This window comes from Solea senegalensis, linkage group LG9 (assembly GCF_019176455.1).
Source record: "Solea senegalensis isolate Sse05_10M linkage group LG9, IFAPA_SoseM_1, whole genome shotgun sequence".
NCBI lineage: Eukaryota > Metazoa > Chordata > Actinopteri > Pleuronectiformes > Soleidae > Solea > Solea senegalensis.
Window position 1 is genome coordinate 4,218,903 of NC_058029.1, and position 26,593 is coordinate 4,245,495.

Genomic DNA, 26,593 nt, shown 5'->3' on the forward strand with positions numbered 1-26,593 from the left:
ACTTACTCTCTTGTGACCCGCGTGTCTTTCGCTTTGCTCCTGCACGCCGGTCGCCTCTCTCCTGCTGTTTTACCCTCCATTACTCCTCATCAAAAGCAGCAGGAGGGTTTTTATTAGGGGGCGGCTAATGCCCCGACTGCCCGCGTCAGTCGCTGTTTGCAAGCTAAATTAAAGTTGCATCTCCTCTCGCTCTTCTTTGTTTGCCTCTCGCCGTCTCGCCCCCAGTGGTTCGAGTTAATCAGGTGAATGTTGAGGGGATTTTCACTGAGCTCACAGTAATGTGGCTCAAGATGCTTGTGACTCTGCTCTGAAGTGCAGCCACAGTGATGGAGAAAATGATGGGCGGGGGGGACTGCTGCAGGACCCAGTGGGAAAATCTATGTGATGTGTGTGTGTTATTTTACACATATTATTATTTTATTACACAGATTGTTATTTTTCTAATTTGATCTCTGCTCTGTGCTGCTGTCCTGGATCCATTCACGAGCGTTTCAAGAGAATACAGGTGGCCATCAGGCAGCCCCGGGGCTGAACAATTAATTATTTTCAAATTGAAAATGATGAATTGGGGAAAAGCAATTAGCGCATCGTAAAAGGCTGTAATTGAAAGAATCCCAGCGTTAGTTCAAGGACGCTCCCTCTCGTTCGTTACTTGCAAAGCTTTGCCGCCACCGACCGAGCCTCCACCTTCCTACATAAGAGTCTCAAACTAAATAAACGGGTTCAAAAGTTGGGGTTTCGCGGGGTTTCCTGCATTGCGCTCCCTGTTTGGCTCAGCAAGCTGATTGGTCACTTCAGAGAGTATCTAAACTGAGTGGAGCCGTCAATGTTAAATCTAGCTGTTGCAATAAATGGTGTGATTATGACTGAAATGATCAATGTTTGGATTGTTCCTTCTTCTCTGCTAGAAACTAAGTAACCTGCACGTGTTCACATCTGTACATTGTTGTTCCTACAATAGGACACAAAGTTGCAGTGTTGTAATGTAACAAAGTACAAATACTTTGTGACAAAATTCATGTATTTGTTATTTGTATTTCGAGCAACTTTTACTTTCACTCCACTACATTTATATATAACTGTCTTTGTTACTCGTTGCTACCAAATAAAATCAGAAGAAGAGTTGGTATTATGGTCTGTATTTATATAGAGCTTTACTAGTCTATAGTTCCATTCAGCCATTCACATGCTTCAACATGCTCAAGGACACATATAGATTAGCAGAGCCAGGAATTTACTTTTTATACTTAAGTTCAGTAAATGTCATATACTTTAAGAGTTTTTATGTAAGTAATATTATTAAAAAGTCATTTTCTGGTAAAGTGTTTTACTTAAGCATCCCTTTAAGGTACTTTATACAAGACTGCAAAGGCGTTTTTTTTTTGCCCTAAATTGTTCAAATCATTTGAATACAAACATCATCATATGTTTGTCCGTCTCCTTGATTTATGACCAAGTAGCAAACGAAAACTAATGACTGGAGTAATTCACTTGTCTCCAGGTCATTCACAGCTAAACTTCTCACTGCCGCACATGTTTGTGCAGCTGTGTTAGCAGAGCGGCCAATAGGAGGCGCCGTCTTTGTCTGAACTGCCCTCTGATTGGTCTAAACCTTCTAAAGTCTCTCTCAGATCACTTCATTCATATTATCCTGAGCATTGATAAATAACATCGCACAAAAACATTGTCTATCCCAGCTTTAAATAAAGCTCAGCCTCTCAGAAGCTTTTGTCAGGGTTTATAATCGTGTGGGGTTTTTTTTGGATAACAGTGGAGATCTATGGTGTAGAGGAACCAGTTATATCAGGCTGAGGTTAGAACAGGTCAGTTCAGCTCTGGGTTTTGTTTTCCGAAAACATTTTCTCATAATAAACTGACCGAACGGTCACCTTTGACCTCTGCGTTTTCCTTCTGATGTCAGAGAGCGAGAGAGAGAGAAATCAGTTGCACAATCTGAAAGCAGAGACATGATTCAGCTGGAGGCGCTCGGTCGAGTGCAGCACAGGCGGGGGGGAGACTGGAGGAGGGAGGGCGGGAGAGGAGGGGAGGTAAACAGTCAGTGAATAATAAAAAAGAGATTTTCAAGAGGACAAGCAGCAAAGGAGAGCGAAGGAGAGCAGAGAGAGAGAGAGAGAAGAAATGGCCACTCTGTGATGGAATGGGGCATGTCATGTCAGTTTGCAGCTCAGCGGGGTTGCCGTGACGACCGGCACATCCTCACCACAGCCGTATCCTTCAACCATCAACCGCCCCCCACATGTCCCTCCACCTGACCCTGACTTGCACATGAACCTCCTCTTTGTGACGCGCAGAGGTGGAGAGCAGCTGGAGTCTCACACACACACACACACACACACACACAGCATTAGTAGTAAGGACACATTGTAGACATAATGACCCTTAACCTATAACCTTAACCCAGGTCTTAACCCTCAAAATCACACACACACACTTTCTCACTCAAGGGTTAAGGAAGGACACAGGAAGTCAGGTGGTAAAGTGATGAAAGACGAATGGACACCTCCATTCACTTGCACTTGTATTTATGTCTCTGTGAGGTCTCTGCAGGGACATTTTGTCTAGGTCCCACAACTTTTAAGTGCTTTTTCAAGGTTAAGACCTGGTTTTAGTGTTAGAATTGGGTTTAGGTTATGGTTAGGCCCTTATTTGGGATGGTTAAGGTTAGGGTCACGAGCTGTGAGGTGTCCTCACTAAGATCTGTCTGTCTGAATGTGTGTTTACTTGTTAGGAGCTACTGGGTTTGTTTTCAGGACCAGTAGTCCTAATACGGACCAAAACCTGGTCCTAATTTCTGAGTAACTGGTTACGTTAAGTTAAGGTTATGGATAAGGCTTTGGATAGGCCGATGGAGTGATATGCAGCGTCCATAAAAGTATTGACCAAATAACATCGGGAGTGATGACATTTTAAAGAATGTGAGGACATTTTTGGTTCTCGCATTCTGTCACACCTTAAAAGAGCCCTGGTTTTAGTTAGAATTGGGTTTAGGTTAGGGTTGGATTTGGGGTTAAGGTTAAGGTTAGGCACTTAGTTGGGATGGTTAAGGTTAGGCACTTAGTTGGGATGGTTTAGGTTAGGGTTAAGGGTAAGGTTAGGTACTTAGTTGGGATGGTTAGGGTTAGGGTTAAGGGTAAGGTTAGGCACTTAGTTGGGATGGTTTAGGTTAGGGTTAAGGGTAAGGTTAGGTACTTAGTTGGGTTAGGGTACCACTTAGGGGATGGTTAGGTTAGGGTTAATGGTTAGGCACAAGGGTTAAAGGTTAGGCACTTAGTTGGGATGGTTAAGGTTAGGGGTTGGGGTTAAAGGTTAATTTAGGTAGGTTGGTATGGTTAAAGGGGGGGGTTGGGATGGTTAAAGGCACTTAGGGATGGTTAAGGTTAGGTTGGGGTTAAGGTTAGGCACTTAGTTGGTATGGGTATGGTTAAGGTTAGGGTTAAGGGTAAGGTTAGACACTTAGTTGGGATGGTTAAGGTTAGGGTTAGGGTAAGGGTTAAGGTTAGGCACTTAGTTGGGATGGTTACACTGACCTTATCAGGACCAGAAATCCTCACGGACACTAAAACCTGGTCCAAACTGGTTAAGTTAAGGGCTAAGGTTTGATTTGCGATTAAGTTAAGTTAAGTTAAGGTTAGGGTTAGGCAGTAACTGGTTAAGGCAGGGGTGTCAAACATACGGCCCGGGGCCAGAACTGGCCCGCCAGAGGGTCCAATCCGGCCCACAGGATGAATTTGTTAAAATTTCACACTAATCTAAACGTAATGTCAAATGCTCCAGATACCCGTGACTAAATGTTTGTGCCTTTATAGATCCAGTGTGTTGTGTAAATAGTAAATTTAGGCATGATATTGTTGAAATTGCACTTATATTTCTCAAGAAATTTCATGTTTTGTAAAATTATCCTTCATTAAATGTAAAACAAAGGAGAAAAAACAAAGGGGTTCTTGTTGTTCATAGGTTATTATGCTATTATTTTACTATTTTTACTGGTCCGGCCCCTTGAGATCAGATTGTGCTGTATGTGGCCCCTGAACAAAAATGAGTTTGACACCTGGGTTAAGGTAAGGGATAAGGCTTTGGATAGTCTGTCCCAATGAGTTGATGTCTATGAAGAGTCCTTAAAAGACTGATTTGAATGCAGTATGTGTATGTGTGTGTTTACAGTTATTAGGAACACGTGTAATACAACTGTCCAATCAGCAAATCTTATATATTTTAATATCTGGACAAATTGTCTCCCGAAGACACTGAGTCGTGATAATGCACAGCCACATATTTTTCACATTTTTCCACTCGTGAGACAGTGAGGCGGCGGCGTCGGCGTCGCTCAGCAGCGTTGTTGTCTCGTTAAGTGGTGAGATAGATTTGTGCCAGCAGAATGAAGACGGAGCCATCTGTCCACCGTTTACGTCCCCGGGCGTAAACGATCCCGTTCTCTGCCAATCGGCCACAGAGAGAGAGAGCGTGAGCACATCCACACATGGACGCCCATGTGTGTTTGCGTTAGATCTTTGCGGCGCACGTGTCTTTAATCTCTGTGTGTGTTTGTGTGCGATGACATTGAACATGTTTAAAACCAGGAAGTCGCTCCCCAGGGGGCGTTTTTTTTTTTCCCCTTTCATGTTCTATTTTCAGAAACACAAAGTGATTCCATTATCCCGTTTGAATAAAGCTTCTTTCGAAACCTGCCGGCGACTTTTCAGTCCTGCTAACGCACCTGCGGTCAAATATTTCACAATAACGCTCGAGATTTATGTAACAGGCAACATCAGTGCAGCCATTGCCAGAAATATAACATATTTCTATATTTCTTTGGCTTTCTTTTCTGCTATCTGATGAAAAAAAATATAAATAATTGTAATAATTAAAGAAATGATGCTCAACTCAAATGAACATTACTGAGAGCAAAAATGTAAAAAAATTACCTGAAATATTATATATACATATACATATATATGTATATATACTGTATATCTATATATGTATATGTATCTATATACATATATAGATATAGATATAAATATATTTTATGTATAAATAGATATATATATGCTTTCTTTTCTGCTATCTGATGAAATATAACTAGTTTAATAATAAAACATAATAGCTTAACTCAAATAAACACTCATTAAACAGCACTTATGGTCTGCGTTAAAAACTAAACTTGATGAAATACCACAGTAAAGGTCAAGTTTCTGAGGGCAAAAATGTAAAAAAAAAAAAAAGTGATAACTGCCTGATTAATTAATAATAGTCAGCCAAAAAACTGACACTCAAGTCAGTCGGAGCATCACAAAGATCCTCTGGGATGTGTTTTTATTTAAAGTCTTGCTGCGACACTTAACAATCTTCTGCCATAATTTATCAGCTATTTGGATCATATTTGACTAACGTGCTAATGAAGAAGACCTAAAATTAGAGATTGAGAACATTAACTCCTCAGGAAAATGTTCTTTTTGCACTCAGCAGAGTCGCCCCCTGGTGGCAATTCAATATATTTTATAATCTGATCAGCCTCACTGGCAAACTACATAAAATCGTATGTCCTAACCGTCCCCTCTGTCCTCTCTGTCCTCTCCTCCTCAGGTGCAACGTCCAGGATTACATCTGGCACAAGGGCGCCCGCTGCGAGTCGGTGGTGACCGAGTTCCAGGTGATGTGTCTGGCCGTGGGCGCCTCGGCCCTGGTGCTGCTGCTGCTCTTCATGATCGTCGTCTGCTTCGCCAAGAAGCTCCACGTGCTCAAGACGGAGAACAAGAAGCTGCGCAAGCGCAGGTGAGGCGAGCAGAAAGCATTGTTTAAAAAACAGAAAATTAACTAATATATAATATACATAATGTATATACTCTTTATATTTATTTATTTTAGTAAAAAGGATTTTAGAGAATTCATGTAAGGATGAGAACTTAAAGCTGAAGTGGTGTCCAAAATGTATTTTTATGTGGATATGAATATGTATAGAGGCCACTATATGAGCTATATACCGCGCTTAATGCAGAAATATTCTTAAAAAAACCCTTGTAAGACAAAATATTTTTACATATTGCACAATCAACTATCGTGAGTCTGTTTAAACAGTGACATAAAACCCTTTGTAAGAAAATGTGGCGAGATCTGACATGTGTAGGGAGGAGGAGGGAAATTATGTTAAGAGCACTAGAAAAAATACTATGATATTTATATTTATATGCATTAATACGTCCTATATGTCATTTGGATAGCAGTTGGGCTGCAACGATTATTGGATTATTAAACCATTCTGTCAACATTTGGCCACAATTTTGATAAATTATGGTTTATTTATGGTTTATTTGCTCCATATGACAAAGAAATCAATGAAAATGGTATAATTTTGTTTTGTGGACAAAGCAAAACATCGTCAATTTGAGGTTTGGGAAACACTGATCGAGATTTTTGGACATTTTCTGACATTTTCTGAAATAATCATTAGTTGCAGCCCTAATGTAGAACAAGCAAATTGCAGCCTTTAGGATTTGTCATTTGCATTTTCATTTGAAATTGATTTAATGTTCAGCTCTTAAACGATCAAGCAAAATGGAAAAGTAATGACTTTAGTGCCTTGCTCGGTGGCAACGAGACTGCCGCGTGTGAACCCTGTGGTTCCACACCGAGAGTCTGAGAGTCGGCCGCGATACATTAACCCTCATCAATTTTAATGACCGGAGCAGAACGCTTTATTTGTGTGTGTGGCTGACTGACTGCTGCCCCCGCTGGTGATCAGCGTAAAGTTTAGAGAGTGACAGAGGCAGACTGGTCGATGGAAAGAGAGAGAGAGAGAGAGAGAGAGAGATAAAAATCTGAAGCCGACGAGAGACGAGAAACAACAGCTTTAAAGGGAAATCCAGTGTTTGGATTTACTGGCACAAACTCACCACATGAGGCAGCAGTAGACCAGAATCTCCTGTGCCCATGTGAGCTAAAAACGCTGTTTTTCTCTATGGACTTTGGTGTGGGAGAGTGAGCGGCTTTAAGGCCAATAAAGGGCCATGTCACTGCTGAGATAAACGTACTGAGAGTGTATAAAAGAGTCAGTGTCAGTGCCTCGTATCACTATGTCTCCAGTGCATTTACAATGCTTTACATAGATAGAGAAGGAGAGGGGGGAGGATGAGGAGGGTCTGCTAGACAGAGAGGAGGGATATTGGGTCGGGGGGGGAGGGCGACAATGACAGTGAACGCAGACAAGGACAGTCTGGTGGAGGGGGGTTGGATGTATGTGTGAGAAAACGCTGAGCGAATGAGGGAATGCAGGAGAGGAACTGAAGTGTTTTTCAGTGAATCACTGCAGTCATTTCCTGAGGAGTTCAGTGAAGAAGAGGAAAAGCTCCTTCTCCACTCGTCACTAAATCCACTCGCTAACATCTGGTTTTTGGGACAAGATAGAATTAGCGAAGTCAGAGGTGTTTGATGTGTAATACTGTCTCGTTTCATGTGATGTGGACTGTTCAAGGGACCGAATCAAAGATGTAAAAGCGTAACCACGGCGACAGTGTCCGTGTTCTTCATTGGTGTTTGTCATCTTTTTACTTAATTTAACCCTTTAAAACATTTAAGCCTCAAAATGTCCGTGCTTATTTTAACCATAAAAGGGGCCACAAAATGTCCTGTGAGCAGTGAGTGCTTTATGCCCATTTTTTCCAGAATAACTTTCAATATCTGGCATCTTATTTACAATTTTCCGCATGCTAAAATAGTGCATTAACTACTTAAATTGAAGAAAAACAAAATGGTTACACTGTAGTTGTACACGAACACCAGATTTTGCGTATCAGCAGCGTAACACATTATTGAAAATAGCATTTGTTTGAGTTTTTTTTGTCTCAATGTGCAAAAACAGGCCAAAAAAAAGGCGTTTTTTTTTCAACTCTCTCCTCTCTGGTGACAAACACGCTGATTTGCCAGTGAAATGACCGTAGTAAGAACACGTTGTTTTCAATCCAGCATGTACCGATCATTTTGGACTTGATGTGTTGGAGATGTTTAACGGTGTAACTTAAGAGTTTATAACTAGTTTAATTCTAGTTTGTCTTTTTCAAAAGGTCATTGCGTATGTTGACGATACCCTAATGTTTGCCAATGCCTGCGTAAAAACCCTTAAAGCTCCATTATTTCCATTTGAAATACGCGACGAGATGGACAGAGCATTAAACTGCAGGAGGAGAGAATGAGACGGAATATAAAACAGCTCGTCTCTGCATCGCTTTGCCTTTGCTCTATCGTGTTTTAGCGGTGATCTCCCTAGCAACAGAGCCGCTGCTGTGGATGAGCAGCAGCAGCCGCCGCAGCCGCGATGCAAATGTGAAGCAGAGGAACCTCAGTCTGTCTCCATCGCTGAGACACTGGGGACGGTTGCCATGGTAGTCATGGCGGAGGAGGGAGATTATCTTGGCGAGGCAGACGTGTGGTCAGGAACAGCTGTGATGCCAGCGAGCAGAAATAATACATTAAAAAAAATAATAATGGAGAAAAGGGTGATGTCATTGGTTCTCTGGATTCAGCTGAAAGTAGGGCAGTGTGAACAGGAGAGGGGTGGAGGGGAGGCGGGTTGACCTACATACAGCTGTGCGACCTGCGGTGTGTGTGCATGTGTGTGTGTGTGTAGCAGCAGGGTGCAGTATTAAAGAGACAACAGCCTCATCAAGTGGTCGGCGAGGAGACATCGAAAAGGAGTGAGGAGGAGGAGGAGGTGACAGAGGAAGGAGGACAGGTTGAAATGGAGGAGGATGAAGGAGAAACGTGTGCAGGAGGAGAGGAGAGGAGAGAAGAAAGAGGACGACTGCAGAGAAGAAAGCTCAGCATGACATGTTCAGTGTGTGTGTGTGGCATAAACACTGACCTTGTCAGGACCAGTCGTCCTCACAGAGACCAAAACCTGGTCCCTGATCAGGCAAGAACCTCATTTCTGAGGAAGCAGTTAAGTGTAGGGCTAAGATTTGCAGTGTGGTATAGGTTAAGGTCATGGATATGGTCCTCAGAAGAATAGCTGCACAGACGTGTGTGTGTGTGTGTGTGATTGCACTGCTGATAAGGCTCACACACTTCTCCATCTGTTGTTGGTAAGTGCTGCAGTCGCAGTGTTTCTCTGCCGCAGTTCAGATCAGACCCAACATCCTGGTCACGAGAGAGAGAAGAGAGATAAGCGTCCGTGTAGGCGTGAGGAAGAAGAGGAGGAGGAGGGATCAGATTACCCCGGCTGAAGTGACTCCTATCCAACAAGTGATCTAGTTTCACTTTTATTGAACAGATATTAAGTCGTCGGTCAACCACAACTATATGTTCTACGGCACAGATTTGAACTTTAGAGAAGACGTACATTTGTTTGTTTGAAAAATAGAAGAATTAAACAAGAATTCATTGTAATTTTGATTTGAAAGCAAACACTTCTTCCGAATCAGAGATTCATTACGAGGTAAAGTTTACACAAATATTTATCCTATAATTTATTTATGTGTGTATATATATATACATACTGTACATATATATATTTTTAGACATTTAATCACATATATTTATGATATTACACTGAATATTAATTTAAAAATACACAACATTGACATATTATTATAAGCCTCCTTCAATTCCAAGCCTGATTATTACCTGAATTTTACCATTTTTATAAGCAATTTCATTGAAAATTCAAATAAATACATCTAAAATTTTAATATCTGTAAGACTGTGATAATACACCTTATTAACTACTAGAATATAAACATGACTTTCAGTCTTTTTAGGGTACAGAGTACATTGAGGGATTTAAAATGTATCATCACTGTTCTGTGAGAAGCACAAACCTCTTAAAAGACCTTTCTTTCACTTGAATAGTAAGTTTTAATGCATTTAATCAGAATTGTAAAAGGATGTGGCTGGTGATCGGAACATTAGTCTTAGCGACTGCGAGGCTTTCAGTTTAACACATTATATCTTGTTTTTTTTTCTTTAAACAAAAGTGCAAAAATGACAAAGTGTCCCGTCTTTTGTGTCAAAGCAGAGTGAGAGGTCCAAAGCTGGTTTTGGTGACGGTGGAACAGATTTCTCTGTCAGTCTCCATCTCGTCTCTGACGATCATGAAATATAAATTTGTGTGTGGATCACACAGAGAGAGAGAGAGAGATCACAGCCTTGTTAACTGTGAATATGACAGCGGAGTGAAAGGGAACATGATATTGGAGGGCAGCGGCGGCGACGGCTGCTGCTTTAAACGTTCAATGCAGGCGAGGGGGCGCCAAATGACAGCCATTTCCTATATGAGAGGGAACTTCTGACTTTAAACTCAAAATTCTGAGAATAGAGTCAGAAATTCTGAGTTTGAAGTCAGAATTCTGAGAATAAAGTTAGAAATTCTGACTTTATAGTCAGAAATTCTGAGAATAAAGTTAGGATTTTGAGTTTAAAGTCAGGATTTTGTGGAGCTGCTTCTTCAATTATTTCTATTATATAAACCTTACATACAGCATTGATAATTATGTTAAATTATAGTTATTTACTTGCAGTCCTGAACAGAAAAAAATACTATTATTAGTGGTTAAATGTTATGCTTGATTTATTTCCCAACCACACTGCATTGGTTTATTAGTCTGATTTAAAGAAATTAGTTTAATCTCAGTCTTATTAATATGTTAACAGGTATTTTAAAGTCCAGTTCAATATTTTACAGCTTAAGTTTCTTTCTCTTCCTCCAAAACTCAACATCTGTCAACTTTTACTGAGAATGTTTTGTTTTGCAGTTTGTCAGTGCAGATATATTTTATATAATAATTTAATTTATAATAAGAATGTGTGCAAACGTTGTCTCTGCAGTGAAACCTCCGTAGAAACTCTAAAATAATAACCAGGTAGCCCAAATTTACAAAAACGTTGTTGCATCACAGATAAAATGTTTGTCTCAGTCTAACGCTGCTTTCTTGCTGTTTTTTTTTCCTCCCCCTCCTTTTTTCTCTCTCTCACGACGATCCCTTCTTTTCTTCAACAATGCAACAATTCTTCTTCCTCCTAATTCCCTCTCTTGTCTTCTCGATCCTCTTTTTTTTCTGTCTCGCCTTCTCTCCATTTGTCTTTTTGTCACCGCGCGATTCATCACCTGCAAACGTCGCTTCGTCCCCGTCCCGTCGTCCCACTTCATCATTTCACCTCCTCCTCCTTTCCCGTCCTCCTCTATCGTCTCCAAATGTGCCATCTGCCGCTCACTCTCATTTTCAATATTTTTGTCTTTTATTATTTTCATTATCTGTGCCTTTCTTATCTTCTCGACCTTCCCCGTCTCCTAAATCCCCAAATCCTCACGTCTGTCCTCTCCTCCCTGCAATACAATTCTTTCCTCTCCACTACGTGTCCAACTCTGTCTCTCAAACTTTCCCTTTTTGTTATTTCCTCACATCATCACATTGGTTTTCTTCCTCCTCCTCCCTCCTCCCTCTTCACTCCCCTCCATCTGCCGACGCCCAGCAGTAAGTACCGGCCTTCATCGGAGCAGCACAATGATAATTTCTCGCTGTCCACCATCGCTGAGGGCTCCCACCCAAATGTAAGGAAACTGTGCGACACCCCTCCTAACGTCCCTCATGCCCGTGCATTGGCTTACTATGATAACATTATCTGTCAGGTAACGTGGTTCTTGCCTCTCTCTCTCTCTCTCATCCCTCCCCCATTTTGTTCTGCATCCCCCCCCCTTCAAACCCTACCTGGACTCCCTGACTCTCCCACTGATGCATGGGCATGAGTATCGTCCAATAATCAGAGGTGTGAAGCACTAAAGGAGGAAGAGGAGGAGGAGGAGGAAGAGGGTGGGGGGGTCAAATTACGAGGATGAATGGTGGGAGTTTTCTTAAGAGACAGGTGAACTGTAATAATGATGGTGTCCTTAGATCAGGGGTGTCAAACGTACGGCCCGCGGGCCAGAACCCGGCTCCGGGTTCTGACACATTATGATTAGCATCTAATCTTACATTTTCAGTTCTAGATACAAAAATGTTTTGTGGCACAATGTTGAACGCTGAACTAAAAGGAGTTTGACAACCCCTGCCATACATACTCACATGACCAATCCCAATCTAATCCAGTTGAATTTGTAATCCGCCTTTCAAAACATCAGTGCTTCGCGGTGACGTTAAAGCTGTAGTGCGCAACTTTAAGTGAATAAAAATAAAAACATCCATAATTTTATAACAAATTCCCTGATTATCTGATATTCTATTCTGTACATGTATGTTTAAATAGTTGTTTATCAAATTATTTGTATTCTGCTTAGAAAAAAATTATATATATAAATATAATAGTTTTGTGGCTTCTTGCTTATTGATCCTGTTATTTTAAAAAAAAGGGACAGCTAAACAAAAGGAAATGATGACAGGAAATATAACGACATTTTTAACCATTTAAAGGCAGAATTTCGTATTATAATGTCGTCAAAACAAAGTGCTGCTGATTTATTTAAAGACAGGACGCAGCATAAATCAGCTGGTGAGTCACGTTACAAACACAGCCGAGGGTCAGAGGTTAAATTCCCACTCAAGCTGTGCACACTGAACATTTATGGACTGACCTCACGGCGCTGACTGCCCCGACTTTAACCTCAGCCCTTTTTATGCGAGAGAGAACTCCCACAGTCCTTTGCTGCGACCCCCACCTTCCTCCTCTCTCTTACCCAGCTTCTAAAACCACCTCTGGCATTGGTACGTCATGGCATTGCCTGCTCTTTCGCTAGCATGCGCCATCCGGTGGCCATGTGAGCCACTGCAGCTCTGCTGTGTGCGAAATCTGTACTTTTTTTAACAGCATTTTTTTCCCCCCTGCTTTAATTGTTTATCCTGAAAAATGAAAATGAAAAAATGGCGGGAGAAGTGTGGGAGGGACTGTGGTGATTGGCGGGATTGATGTCGCGAACCAGGTAAGAGATTTCACCATGAAATGGTCGGGGTCTATCAGGATAAACATCTGAGATGCAACGCCTCGCCGCCGCCTGCAGGCGGCAGCGGAGGGCCTCGCAGGCGCTTCACTAACGGCAGCATGCGTAGCTAGCAACGGCGGCGCTGTGTAGTTGTAGCAGCATGGGTAGTTTGGGCGCTACAACCGAGAGATCGAGTTTTGCTGTGTTTTCATTTGAATTTCTGAAATGTATGTCTCTTTAACACGTGGTACCACCCTCTAACAACTCCATCAGTAGTTTTAGTCACCGGTCCAAGCGTTAGCAACTAGTTATTTACAGTGTTCAACACCAAACACCCGTTTTCCCTCCCTTAACAGACAGAAGATGACAAAGCATTTATAAAAACATCAATCATCCTCTTCCCGAAAGCATTTCTCAATCCCCACCCACATTTTACATCCCCTACAATCCCTGCTCATTCACTGCATTGGATAGTAGTTCGAATATTTCACATTGTTTGTTTTCAAGCACTTAAAGGCACCGATTGGAGTTTCTGACCACTAGTGGTGCTATAGAGCAGAGTTTTGGGCGTAGGCTTTCTTTTGTGGAATTTAAAGTTGTAGGACAGTGCTCAGTTTGTGCCATTACACAGATTCTCCAAACAAAGCAGATTTATTTTTGAAGTAAAAGTATGAGGAACAGATACTTTCAACATGATCTTAAAGGTGCATTCACACCAAATGTTAAGAAGCAAGTTCTCACATCTTCCAGGAAAAGAGGTTTCCACCATTGTCTTTTGCATCAAAGTGAATCTTCTTCTGCTAAAATTAAAATATTTCATATGGAAGTTTGGATTTGACTCGGCAAAACACAGTGAATCTCCTCTCATTTCCTTTTTTTATATGTAATAACAGGCATATAGGAAAAAAAACGTAGGAAACCTGTTAAAATGAGAGTGTCCTAAAGCAACGTTAAATGTTTTCTGTGTCTTATTTTCAGTTTGCTGTTGGTTATAGGTCTGCGCGCTCACTTCTCTCCGTCCATTTAGCGTAAAAACAAACAAAACAGAAATATTTCCAACTACCATTCAGCCCTTCACTTTTCTAACCCATTTTTCCAACCACATACCAAACTAAACTAGAAATACAGACTTCTCCAAAGCAAAAAACTCACTTGGACCCCCAAGTATTCCTAAAACTCACAAACTCACTTCCAAACTAACAACCCAGTGCGGTGCAGAACCTCTCCACAAACCTCACTGCAGTTTATTTCCCGCTTTAATGCCTGCAAACAGACGAGAGTGTGTGTTTGAACAGAGTGTGTGATGCTACACATCCAGCTGGGAGTATCAGCTGTCGTCTGACAGGAAGTCTCAATGCCTCCTCTGTCTCTCGCTCTCTCTCTTGCTACTTAATCTCTCTGTTTGGTCACTGATCTGTCGCTCCTCCTCCTGCTCGTCTTCAGTCTCTCTGTCCGTCTCTGTCTTCTCTCTCTCTCTCTCTCTGATGACACCTTGAATGGTTTTGAGGAGTGATAACCCTTTGCCCCGTCCCCCTCCCCTCAGAAAACCATGAGCAGATACACCTGGGAGTGTAAGACCAAAGAGGAGTCCGACTGCGAGGTAAGACCAAAATCCCAAATATCAGACAGTCCTGCCGCCCTCCTCTTCCTCCTCCTCCCCCCCTTCAACACCCCCCACCCCTCCTCACCTTCCAAAACAGCTGTGTCATTGTTACTGTGGCCCTGTCAGTCACTCTCTGTCAATCTCTTAATCACAGTCTTACCTTGAGCTCCACCACACACAGTAAACACAAAATCTATCATCAATGTGATCAGGCAGGGAGACATGCATTTATACATAATCAAATCAAATTACTCAAGTAATATGTTGTCATGGAAACCCATTTCTGCCAGAAATTGATTTAGGTACAACTTGATCATAAAAATATCCTCAAAGTAAGTCAAAATTATGAGATAAAAAAATCATATTTATGAGATGAAAAGTCAAAATTATGAGATAAAAAAAACATATTTATGAGATGAAAAGTCATAATTATGAGATAAAAAAATCATATTTATGAGATGAAAAGTCATAATTATGAGACAAAAAGTGGAAATTATGAGATAAAAAATTTATATTTATGAGATGAAAAGTCATAATTATGAGACAAAAAGTGGAAATTATGAGAGAAAAAAAGTCATAATTGTGAGATTACACGTGGAAATAATGAGATTTCAACCTTTTATCTCACAATTATGACTTTTTACTTTACATTTGAGGAGCTGAAAAATCAAAGAACTTGTTTTCATTATAAGGGAAAACCCTCACATTGATTAATTTATTATGAAAATAGCTGACAATGCTTATAGTCATCAGTTAATCATTGATGAATCAGTTCTTAACTCGGGTTCGCTTCTGCTTCTGCTCATGTTTCTGATCCAAAGTTACGTTAATTATTTACATATCTGCAGGCGGGTTATATTTCTGATTTTCCACCAGAGGAAGCTCGTGCACCACCACAGTTTGAGAAACGTGGGACTAAACTAAACAAGCATGAGAGGTAAAACATTCTTAACCTATGAGTACAATTCTTACAAATCTTAGCCCTAAACTGAACCCATTCCTCAGAAGTGAGGTTCTGCCTCATTAGGACCAGGTTTTGGTCTCCGTGAGGACGACTGGTCCTGACAAGGTCCAATAAGGCTCCTAAAGAGACGACAAATACGAGAACACACAGGAACTGAACAGTCTGTGTTCCACTGAGCCTGATTGTCCTCAGTCTTTCCTCCACAACAAACACTCACACAATTTTTTCAATACTAAATAAATTCAGCAGAGGAAAATAAATTGAGCGGGCAGAGCTGCAGAGGATTGTATTTCCATCAGAATGAATCTACTCTCACACAAACCATATTCCGTAACCATATTCCAGGCTTTTATCATCCTCCAAATTTTGAAAAATATTATATTGAAAAAGTTGGAAGTTTTGTGTTTAGTTTTTTTAAAGTAAAGTAAAAGGCCTTTATTTTGGAGAGGGAGTTCACCTGTCAGTCACTCAGCATCAGCTGTACTATTATATTTATGTATTACTATGCTAAATTAATCAGCCTGCCACTCATCTGTGCTGCTATTAGGGCCCGAGGAACTTCCTGTTCCTGTTGAGAGTGAGATCAGTGGCATAGGGCATGAACCTGTTCGTAGCCCCGGGACTCTATAGCGCCCCAAGAGGTCAGTCCATGGTCAGACAAAAGTCGTCGGATTGGGACCAGATTTGATGAGTTTGTTGAGCTTACTCCAAAGTTTCTTGAGGAATTTTTGGACGCGAAAGAAAGTGGCCAAAATTGCGTTAAATGCTAAATTTGGGATTTTTTTCAATCCTGTCTAAAAGATTTTTAACCAAACTTGGTGCACTCATGATTCCGAACTAATTTCTAAAGTACTTCGATTAACTCCGCCCACCCAGCACTCGGACAAATTTGACGTTTAAAATGGCAGGAAACTGTTTTTTTTCTAGTGTGCTGTATGTAAATTGACTCAAACCAGCGTAAATCTGTTATTTGTGAAGACGATCATCTCAAGACATCATTTATTTAATTAAGAAGTACAAGATGGGTTTACATTTTAACACAAATGGACTTAAAACATGTTGGATTTATTGGTCATTTTTACATAAATCTCTTTCTTGATTGTTTGACTGAAAAACATCGACTTTATTAATGTGTTTATGTTACAGCTGTGAAATTGAACTGAAATGCAAAAATCTAAATATGAGGTTACGTGTGTCTTTAATCAGCACTGTGTGCAATTTGCGCACTCAAATGTCTATAGTATAATAGACATTTGTTTATGTTTAAAAATGACACATGACATGTCATTTATCGTGACAACTGAGCATCCACCGCACATTTACCTCTAAGTGATCCCCACTTTTCTGCCGTTCACCTGCGTCGACGTGCAAAGCCCTCACTGAAAAGCCATCTTTATCTTCATCATCATCATCATCATCAACATCATCAGAACCCCCGTTTATCTCTGTTCCCACTTTCCCACCCCACACGACACGTGACACGTCTATACGTTAAAGTCCTCGTGACTCTGTGCCTCCCACCCACTGCCTCCCCACCTTTTCTTTTCCTCACCCATGCGTGACAACAATGAAATCTGCAACAAACAAACAAACAAACCAAAAAAAAAAAACATTTTCCAGTTTCACGCTGACGGGAGGACAGAGGGCCCCTACCCCGTCACCATGGAAGTGACGTATCCACACGTCCTGCCTGAAGTTACTATCTAGGCCGACAGCCAGCGGGTAAATGCTCTCACTGCTATTCCTTTGCTCAAAAGTGCCATTGAATTCAAACGCAGACCTTCAATTAGGGGGCGTGGTCTGGACTCAGTGTGTGTGTGTGTGTGTGTGTGTGTGTGTGTGAGGGTGCAGACAAGGCGGAGCAGGACGATCGATGATGTCGTACAATATGGGGGATAAAAGGGCTGGAAAAAGGAGATCAATGCCCCTTCCCTCTGACCTCAATTAAAATCAGATGACTTTTTTCTCTCTCCAGTAACTGTTTGGGTTCTGTATGACGGTGGTACCCACTCTTAAGTGGCCAGGACCGCTTCTTCTTTTTTCTTATTTATTTTGTAGTGGAAACAGGAGATGCGTGATTCTGCATGAGCGGCCTCACAGGGGTTTTTCTGTTGCATGTGGATGTGCATGTGCTTCCTGGGTCAGGGGAGGGAGGGAGGGAGAGTCGCTCATGCAGTTCACCTCGATGTCTCGTCAAGCAAACACAGCAGGCCGGCCGAGCATGATGATGATGATGATGATGATGATGATGTTGATGTTCAGACAGTGGAGAAAACCACGGACAATGCCTGACACTGAAGCTGAATCTGCTGTTTCCTTTTTTGGGATTATTTTAGGGCATTTTGCTGCACTTTGTCCGTCTATAGAAGATCATACCAGAGTTTTATTCTCACTTATTTTATCTGTATAATGTTTCAGCTCATATACTATTCCACTCAAATCATACTTACTGTACAACAGCAATGCAAATGTGTTGCATGAGACACTGCAAGACCCTGGATTATGTTCAGTGCCAATGTTTTTCCTTCGTTCTATGAGATGTTTGTATGGGAAAATCTATCTATCTGCAAATATGCTATATTTTTACTAAACTAAATCAAAACAATTTGCATCACTTACACTGCATGTGTCTGAGGATTTGGATTTAGGGAAACGAGCAGTAACAAATCTGGTACCAAAATGGGCTCCGAAGCAGTTCATAAAATCAAGCCAAAAAAAAAAAAAATTTGTTCTTTTTGCTCAGGTTTATATATATAGTTGGTTAAAATAAAAAAAATAAAAATGTAATCAGATTTATGCAGCAGTAATGGGGGAAAAAGCAGCCTAAATGCTCTGTGTTCTAAGGATTAACGCCTGGGGGGCGGGACAGTCTCATTATCTTAGTGTGATGAGAAATTAGAATAGCATGATTACATGTATTTTGAAAGTCTGGTTTTAGTCAGTTTTTTTTACTAATGCGTAAACTCCTGGCACTGAACGTAAGGTGTGGACATTTAAAAAAAAAAAATTGTTATTGATTTTTAACAAAAAAAACAGTAACATTTGATTTGACCTGATGCCTGTTATCGTGGTGCTAACTATACTTTGTACCCCTCCACCTCCACCTTCCACCTCCACCCCCTCCCCCGGGTAGGACGATCCTAATTCCCAGAACAAGCTGGAGGACGCGGTGAAGGCTCCGCCCAAGGAGGACGACTCCCTCAACATCCACAACTCTCTGACCCCCAAACACGAGAACCACAAGCTCCTGGGCGAGGAGAACTCGTCGGAGGTAAACTCACTGCAGAACAACATGATGTGAAAACAAAACAAAACACAAAACAACAACAACAAGGTGCGCCGGCAACTGGAAGCCCCTCCCCCTAAAATATAACCCCCTCCCCTCCCTGCTCTCCGTGTATGTCCGCTGCCGAGTGCACCTAACCGGTCAGCCAACCAACCAACAACCAGCCTGCCAACATACCAGCCAACCAACCCAGTCTGCAACCGTCTCTGACACGGCATCACTGCCACCAAGCGGCCCCGGCTGCTGAAAAACCAACACCACCACCACCACTGCTGTCACTGCCCAAGCTGAGAATAACCCCGCCTCCTGCCAGCCTCATCCTGCTGCTTCCCTGTAACCCCCACACCCCCACCTTACATCCACTCACTCCCCTGTTTTGCGGCCCCGTCCCCCTTAATGCTGTCACTCTACTGCCCCCTATCTCTCCTACCTACACACACACACACACTATAGACTGTATATAAAAGTGCACGTTATCTTCCGGTTTGAAAACAAACTCCCATTTTGAAGCTTTGATATTCGTTATTATTGGACGATTCCGGATGTCCTCCAAACGGGAACAAATTGACATCACATGGCTTTGAGGAGGACGTGAAACTATAGCAATTGAGACCGTCGACTCCTCAGGAAAAATATTTACTGATGTTATAAATCAAGTGAGAAATAATTACATTTTTCCCCCCATTTTGGAGTTATGGCGCTTTTCCACGGCACGGTTCTGGCACGGCACAAGATATTCATACATTTCCTTTGCTAAATGTTGGAGATTAATGTAATGTTTTCAGGGATTCAGGGAAGTCTTTTTAACTGTAATTGACAGTTAAAGTTGCGCTCATGATATTTTAGTATCGGCTCAGATCGCTAGGAACCTCGCAAGAGCAGGTACTAAAGAAAAAAAAACCAGGTACTATCACTAATGGAAAAGCAAAAAAAAAAAGAAAGTGCCGAGTTGAGTCTTGCTTGAACTGTGTAGTGGAAAAGCGCCGTCTGTCCGTCGCCCCCTGGTGGTTAACTGCTACCCCCAAACCACTTCCAAACTGAAAGACTTTGTCCATTTTTATATATATATATCGTCTATGACACACTATATATGATACGTACATGGAAAGCATACACATACAGTGAAAAGATTAAAAAAACATGAACATGCTTGTATGTAAAACACACACACACACACATTCCCCTGCCTGCATTGGTGTATTTTGTAAAAAGAAAGAAAAATCAAACAGAAGTTTAAAACTTAACGTGAAACGTCATTGTAAAAAAAAAAGAGAAAAAAAACAGTTAAATAAAAGAAATGTTAAGATAAAGCTACTGAGAGGTTTTGATGTTTGTCTGACTAATCCAGTGAGTATGTATAAATATTGGAGAAGAACAAAAAAAAAAATTTGCTTGGATCGATTTAAAAAAACAAAAACAAAAGAGAAACAAGAATAAGCAACACAATGTGTCTTGGTTTTCATTGATGTGATTTCTAATCCTTTGATGTACTTGTTATTTTTTTTGTTTGTTTTTTTTGTACTTTTTTGGGACTTTGAACTGAGAACAAACGAAAACATGATTCAGACAGTTGTTGAAATAAACCTTTTTAACATGAACCTCAGTGGATCCTGTGTTTTCCTCTGCAGCGTAAACCTCCCCCCCCCTTTTGTCTCTGCACCTGAACTCTGACACTCTGCATGGCTTTGAACGCATCCTCTCAGATCCTTGTCACACAGGTGCCTCCCTGCTTACACACACACACACACATTTCATACGGCCCGTCGCTTTACATCAAGTCGTAATGTGTTATTTCTGTCCGGTTTTTGTGTTTTTTTTAACACATGAATTTACTATCATAAATAGATTTTGCAAGATATAAAATTTTATTTTGAAATTCTATGAAATAGCACATTGCGAATAGTGTTACTGCGATATCACGGTGGAATATCGTGAACGTATAATTTAAACAAAGTGTAATTCCTAACGTTAACCAAACCACAATACAAATTCAAGAGAAAAAGAAATAATTAATTTTAACTACAAGAAGGAAAACGATGCTAACTACAAAATTGAGCAACAAGCTAGTTCCCAAAGCACAAACCTAGAAACAGAAAAAGATTAGCTACAAATTTAGCTTCAAGTTTGTTGCTAATCTTTTCTGATTCTAGCATTAAGCTACAAATTTAGTTACGAGCTAGTTTCCATTGTATAAACCTAGAAGCAGCAAAAAAATCAGAATTTTGAAACCTCTCGAATTGGAAAAGATTAGCTAGGAATTTAGCCTCAAGTTTATTGCTAATTTAGTTCCTGCTCTGTTAGGACTAGTTTTGGTCTCCAAGGTCACTGATTATGCCAGGAAAGGTCATTTATATTCCTCATCTTTTTCACAAGGCAGCGAAACAGTATTAAAATGTCAATCATGAACGAAAAGTAGATTCATATCATGTTTCCAAAAACATGTGGCACTAATCCTCTTCTGTACAAATGCTATTAATTCAATTAATTTAGGAAAAATGTGGATTCTGACTTCTGACTACTTTCACAATCCTGATTTTAATCTCAGAATGTCAGAGGTCCTGACTGTTTTCTTACTCTGAATTCTGAGAGAATAATTTAAGAATATGACTTTTAACGTCAGTATTTTAAAGTCCGAATTCTGGCTTTAACCTCAGAATTCAGAATTCTTTCGTTCACAGAATTATGACTTTTTCTAACGATTCTTGGGATTATATCCAGAATTATGACTTTATTCCCAGAGTATTTGTCTTTATTTTGTTTTAACTTTTGTTTCCTAATAAAAGTAGTTCACATGTGGCGCTAATCCTCTTCCATACAGCTGCTGCTGAATCAATGAATTTTCGGAAAATGATTACGCGGATGAATCTACACACACACGTATCCTTGAAAAGTTTTAGGTAAAGTTAAGTCATAGTATTAACTTTACCTGAAGATGGAGTGTCTATGTGGCCGTCTTCAGAGCTGACATTTAATCAGCTGTGAGAAAGAAAGAAAAATGTCTTCACAACTCATAAATAATGAGGACAAACACCAGGAAGCAGTTTGCTGCTGCTGCATGTTTCCTGCCTCCAGAGACGCTTCACCTGTTTCACACACACAACAAAGAGAATCACACACACATTTAAACCTGCTTATATGTGCAAATAAACAAGGACATATACACAAAAACAAACAAAAACAAAGCACAAAATATAAACAGTTAATCATCAAGATGAATATTAGTACGTCATGTAATACACGTTTAAATCTCACATATTAGAGTATTTTGGGGACGGCTGCGTATAGTTGCAACCTTTATTTGACTTGGAATAACAACAAATTAACATTTCAGAGACATTTCTTTGACATACAGAAGTTAACTCTTCATATTCATGTCTTCACACTCACTCACTCACTCACTCACACCTCCCACACACACATAATTTATCTCTGCTCTATACAACTTTTGTTCCATTCAGGAATTGGCACAATGGAGCAGGAACACACTCACACACACACACGTATGCACACTTACATTCACGCACACACAAAGCATCTGTCAGCTTCCCATGCTCACTCGCCCACTCTCTTTCTCTGACACACACACACACACACACACATACACATGCATGTGTCTTTTTACTTCCATACTTGTAAGGACTCTGACTAATAATAATACTAAAATAAATAATAATAAACTAGAACTGGGCTTTTTTGAGGGAAATAAAATTCAAGCCAAAAACAACTCAGTTAAATATACAAAGATGAAAATCTAAGTGAAGGCGTGTAAAGACACAAACTGGTCATTCAACGTCTCACGTCACTGGAGGAAAAGTCCAAAGCCAAGTCTGAAGTCATGAGGGACAAATTCAATTTTAACAAAAACTAATTTAATTGCAGTTATAAACCAAACCAAAGTTCTGCTTCAGGTCACTCGAGAAATATTCAAGTAAAATCAAGTTCTCAAATCATCTGACACAAATTTGGCTCACTCATAAAGGGATAATTCAGGGGTTTTTTTGTATGAGACATGATGCCAAGACACACGCCCTTGCCCTCACTGCCTGTCAGTGACGACATACGGAAAAACTGATTCTAGCCACTTAACAAAAAGGCTCCCCTGTTCAAATCTGCATCTGCTTAAGTCTATGATATCTCAGGATTATGTTTACCAGCTTTTCTTGCCATCCGACGGCCTTTTACCCACAGGAAAGTGGGAAGTTTGCGAATGTCCCGCACCAAATCCCATAGAGAAAAGTATCAATGTTACATCACAGCACACAGGAGTTGTTGTTTCCACTGTTGCATCCATCAGTAAGTGCAAACGTGTTGTTTTGTGACTTCTGTGTTTGAAATGTGTCGTTCAGATTTACCCAAGTGACTCAAACTTACGAAACACGGCAGCAGTAGAGCAGCAGCTACTGTCCACGTGAGCTAAAGAAAACATTGATTTTCTCTATGGACTTTGGTGCAGGAGTTTACAAACTTTATTTAAAGCCCACATAGACCGGAAGCTCCAATTAACGCTGCGTTTGTGTGTGTATCTGCGTCATTACCTCCTTTATGAAACCCTAAAGTTTCAGAACAAACAGTTCAGCCACTGCTGAGAAAATAGTGTTGTATTGTTTTCCTGGGCTCTGCGAAGTAGATCGGCACTTCCTTAATTTGATGTCGTCATCAGAAATCCGCACCACTCCTCTCACCACCGTAGCGCCTCCTGGTGCGGGCACTAGTCTGGGCACATCCGGTTGCGTACATTCAACCGCAGAAGAAGAAGAACTACTCTCGTCGTAGCTGCTGAGATGCAGAGCATCCACCGTGCCAGAGGGGGAGCTGTGTATCTGAGAGCTGGCCTATCTATTACGTCACTTCCAGGTACCTGGCCAATCACAGGACAGTGGGAAAGCTCTCGTTGGCTGGCCAATCACAACACAGTCCACATTCTGGGGGTGTGGTTTTGGTCTGAAACAGCGCGGCTGACGAGAGCGTCAGTGAGAAGATATTTTGATCGGCTCGTTTGCAGCGACTAGGAGGTTTTTAACCATGAAAACAAGTTAATATATGTAAGTAGACCTCCATAACTAACATATATGTGTGATACAAGCATTCTATGTCACCTTTAAGTCAGAAAATGTCGTGTCATGTCCGGACAAGACAGCAAGATTTCACACAACGAGCCTTTTGTGTGTCGAGTGTGTTGAAAATGAGTTTCTCCTTGTGTTGTTGTGTCGGGCAGGCGTCCATGTCTCTGGCTGGTCTGTGGCCATGTTGGCACACCAGAGGCACGCAAGGCACCGTCAGCACTAACTCTGTGTCAGTGTCTCATACAGTCACACTTTAGCACTTTTGTGTGAGGTTGGCCTGGACAAAATGTTTTTGTTTTTTTTCCTCTTTCTTCTTGTGAAGTGTAAAACTCAAATCTGTTCCCACAAGGATATAAATGCTACAACAACAACAACAACACGCACATACACACACTTTGAGCCGTCCGTGTGATAAACGGCCCTGAAAGGCTCTCAGATGAGGCCGCACCACCACCGGGGCCCTTTTGTCCCATTTCTTCGTCGGATCCTGAGAAGGCGACGGGTTAAACAGTGGCATTGTGGCCGAGCCTTCCCATGAAGGGTGGAGGAGCGATGGAGGGATGTGTGTGTGTGTGTGTGTGTGTGAGGGGGGAAAGATCTGTGTGTCCTTCTCTTTCTTCAAATAAATAAAAGAGGGTGAGGTGGTGGAGGGGTTCAGAGCCCAGAGGGTATAGAAGAAAAGACTCATTTAAAATCCAGAATAGGAAACAACACTCAACAACAGCGATGGTGGTCATTATCTGTTTTTTTTTTTAAATTATTATTCCTGTCTCACTCACACAGACACACACACACACACACACACACACACACACACACACAAAAACCAAGAGAACGTTCCTCTGCACGGAAAGCGATTGAAGCCAGAAGTACCAGCGTTCGCCATGGCAACAAGTGGGCATTGCATTACCAACAGAGAGGAAAGGAGTGAGACGGGCGGGGGGGGGATGCTGTCATCGCTCTGAGAGCAACACTGTGACAAATCTAAGCCCTTTTTGTCACTGTTTTACAAGAGGAGAGCGACTTCATGGACGAAACATCACTTTAAAAACTGCAGTCACTTCTTCACAAAACGTTATCCTCACAGTTTTTGTACGTGAATCGTTCATTTCTTTTCATCCTCACGGCACTAAGTGTGAACAGTGTGGGAGGACCAGCGTCGTCTCTTTTACGTCATGTTATATTTGGCCAAGTTTATTCATCAGCTCTGTTTATTCACCGTTATTATTCTTCTTCTTTCTTTGGCTAAAGTACACAACACTTCTGAAAGTGGCGCATACTGTAAAGTGGAAACACAAGTGCAAGTACATCAAAACTGCACTTTGAATATGAACGAATTACACTCAAATAAAAATGAAAACTTTCACGTTCACTCAATTTATATATATTAAATGGTAAATAACATAGGTCTTCAGGTAGAGAATCCTTAGAGTAAAGACAGAAATCCACATTTATCACAGCAGGAAATGGATGCATTAACCCAGTGTGTGTGTGTGTGTGTCCACTACACCCCTGCCTCCGTCTTTTTCTCTCTCTTTTTTCACTCTCACTTATCTGCCACCGCCGGCGCTGCAAGCGGTTTCAAGCAGAGAGGGCGTCGTCGCCATGGAAACCAATTCAGATGCTCCGCTCTGAGCAGAAAAAAGTCCAAACTCTGCGACCTCTACACACACACACATTCATACACACACACACAGATGGCTTGACAAGACAGATTAAGTGACTCTCATGCAGCTTTACTGTCTTCCAGTGATAAACTGTAGAATATCAGAGCACTAAAACTGCTCTCGACTGCACTTTAGGTTCAGGAGTTACAGCCGGTGTGATCTGACCAGACGACCCTAATCCTCTGCCTACAGTCACACAGCTGTCATGTCTCCCAACACACACACACACAAGCACTGACCTCTTCATGACTTCACACTTGTCGTTACATCGAGATAGCACATGTACACTGCAACTATCGAGGGTTTATTGGTTTATAGTGGGTGGAGACAAGTGAAAAGAAGGACAGCAGCAAAAGTGAGATGGAAGGTCTAGAAGATGGTAGTGAGACCTGTTATGATGTATGGCTTTGAGACGGTGACACTGTCTAAAAGACAGGAGGCGCTAGAGTTGATGATGCTGAGTTTTTTTGTTGGGATTGACCAGGATGGACAGGAGTAGAAATGACTGTATTCCACGGACAGCTCAGGTTGTCCTGTTGGAGATAAAGGAAGGTTGAGATGGTTTATTGGGACAAAGGGTGTTGAAGATGGAGCTGCTGGGGAGGAGGAAAAGAAGAAGATTTTTTATTAGTTTTATTTTATTTGAGGCAAACACATCCATCGCTCTGCTCTGAATTTGAGGAGGGGGAAAAAAAGCTCTCTAGGACATACATGTGAAGTGTGTGTGGAGGCAACGCATGGTTTCTGAGGGCGGTGTGAGAGAAAAAAAAAACAAAAAAAAGGAGAGAGAACATGTTTCGACGAGTCAAGATTTCTGCTTTCTCTCTCTCTCTCTCTCTCTCTCTCTCTCCCTCCCTCTCTCTCTGCTGCTTCAAGTTAAACCTGATGGGACTCTGGATTCATTGGCAGCCTCTGATTGGCTGACGATGTGGTGGAATGATGGTGTTCGGCTCCTGGAGGAGTGTGATTGGCTGATGCAGGCACACACACACACACGCACACATGTAGTGCATGATGGAGAGGCACACACACACACACACACACACATGAAAAAGGCTTGGCAGAACACAGATTGCACAGTTATGGAT

At 41.3% G+C, this 26,593-nt stretch overlaps 1 protein-coding gene across 11 annotated transcripts in view; it reads left to right on the forward strand.

Moving 5' to 3' along the window:
• The window catches only part of cspg5a (chondroitin sulfate proteoglycan 5a), a 58,503-nt gene extending 38,130 nt beyond the window's left edge, over positions 1-20,373 (forward strand). For 2 of the 11 annotated variants that reach the window (XM_044033401.1, XM_044033400.1), the window contains 4 exons: positions 5,605-5,793; positions 11,485-11,638; positions 14,466-14,522; positions 18,623-20,373. In XM_044033401.1, coding sequence (XP_043889336.1) covers positions 5,605-5,793; positions 11,485-11,638; positions 14,466-14,522; positions 18,623-18,790 — 568 coding nt within the window. In that variant the 3' untranslated portion in view covers positions 18,791-20,373. Of the gene's footprint in view, positions 1-5,604; positions 5,794-11,481; positions 11,639-14,465; positions 14,523-17,109; positions 17,212-18,622 lie in introns of those variants that run through there. The other 9 variants (XM_044033408.1, XM_044033405.1, XM_044033404.1 and 6 more) reach the window with 9 other exon arrangements.
• The last annotated feature ends 6,220 nt before the right edge of the window (positions 20,374-26,593 follow it).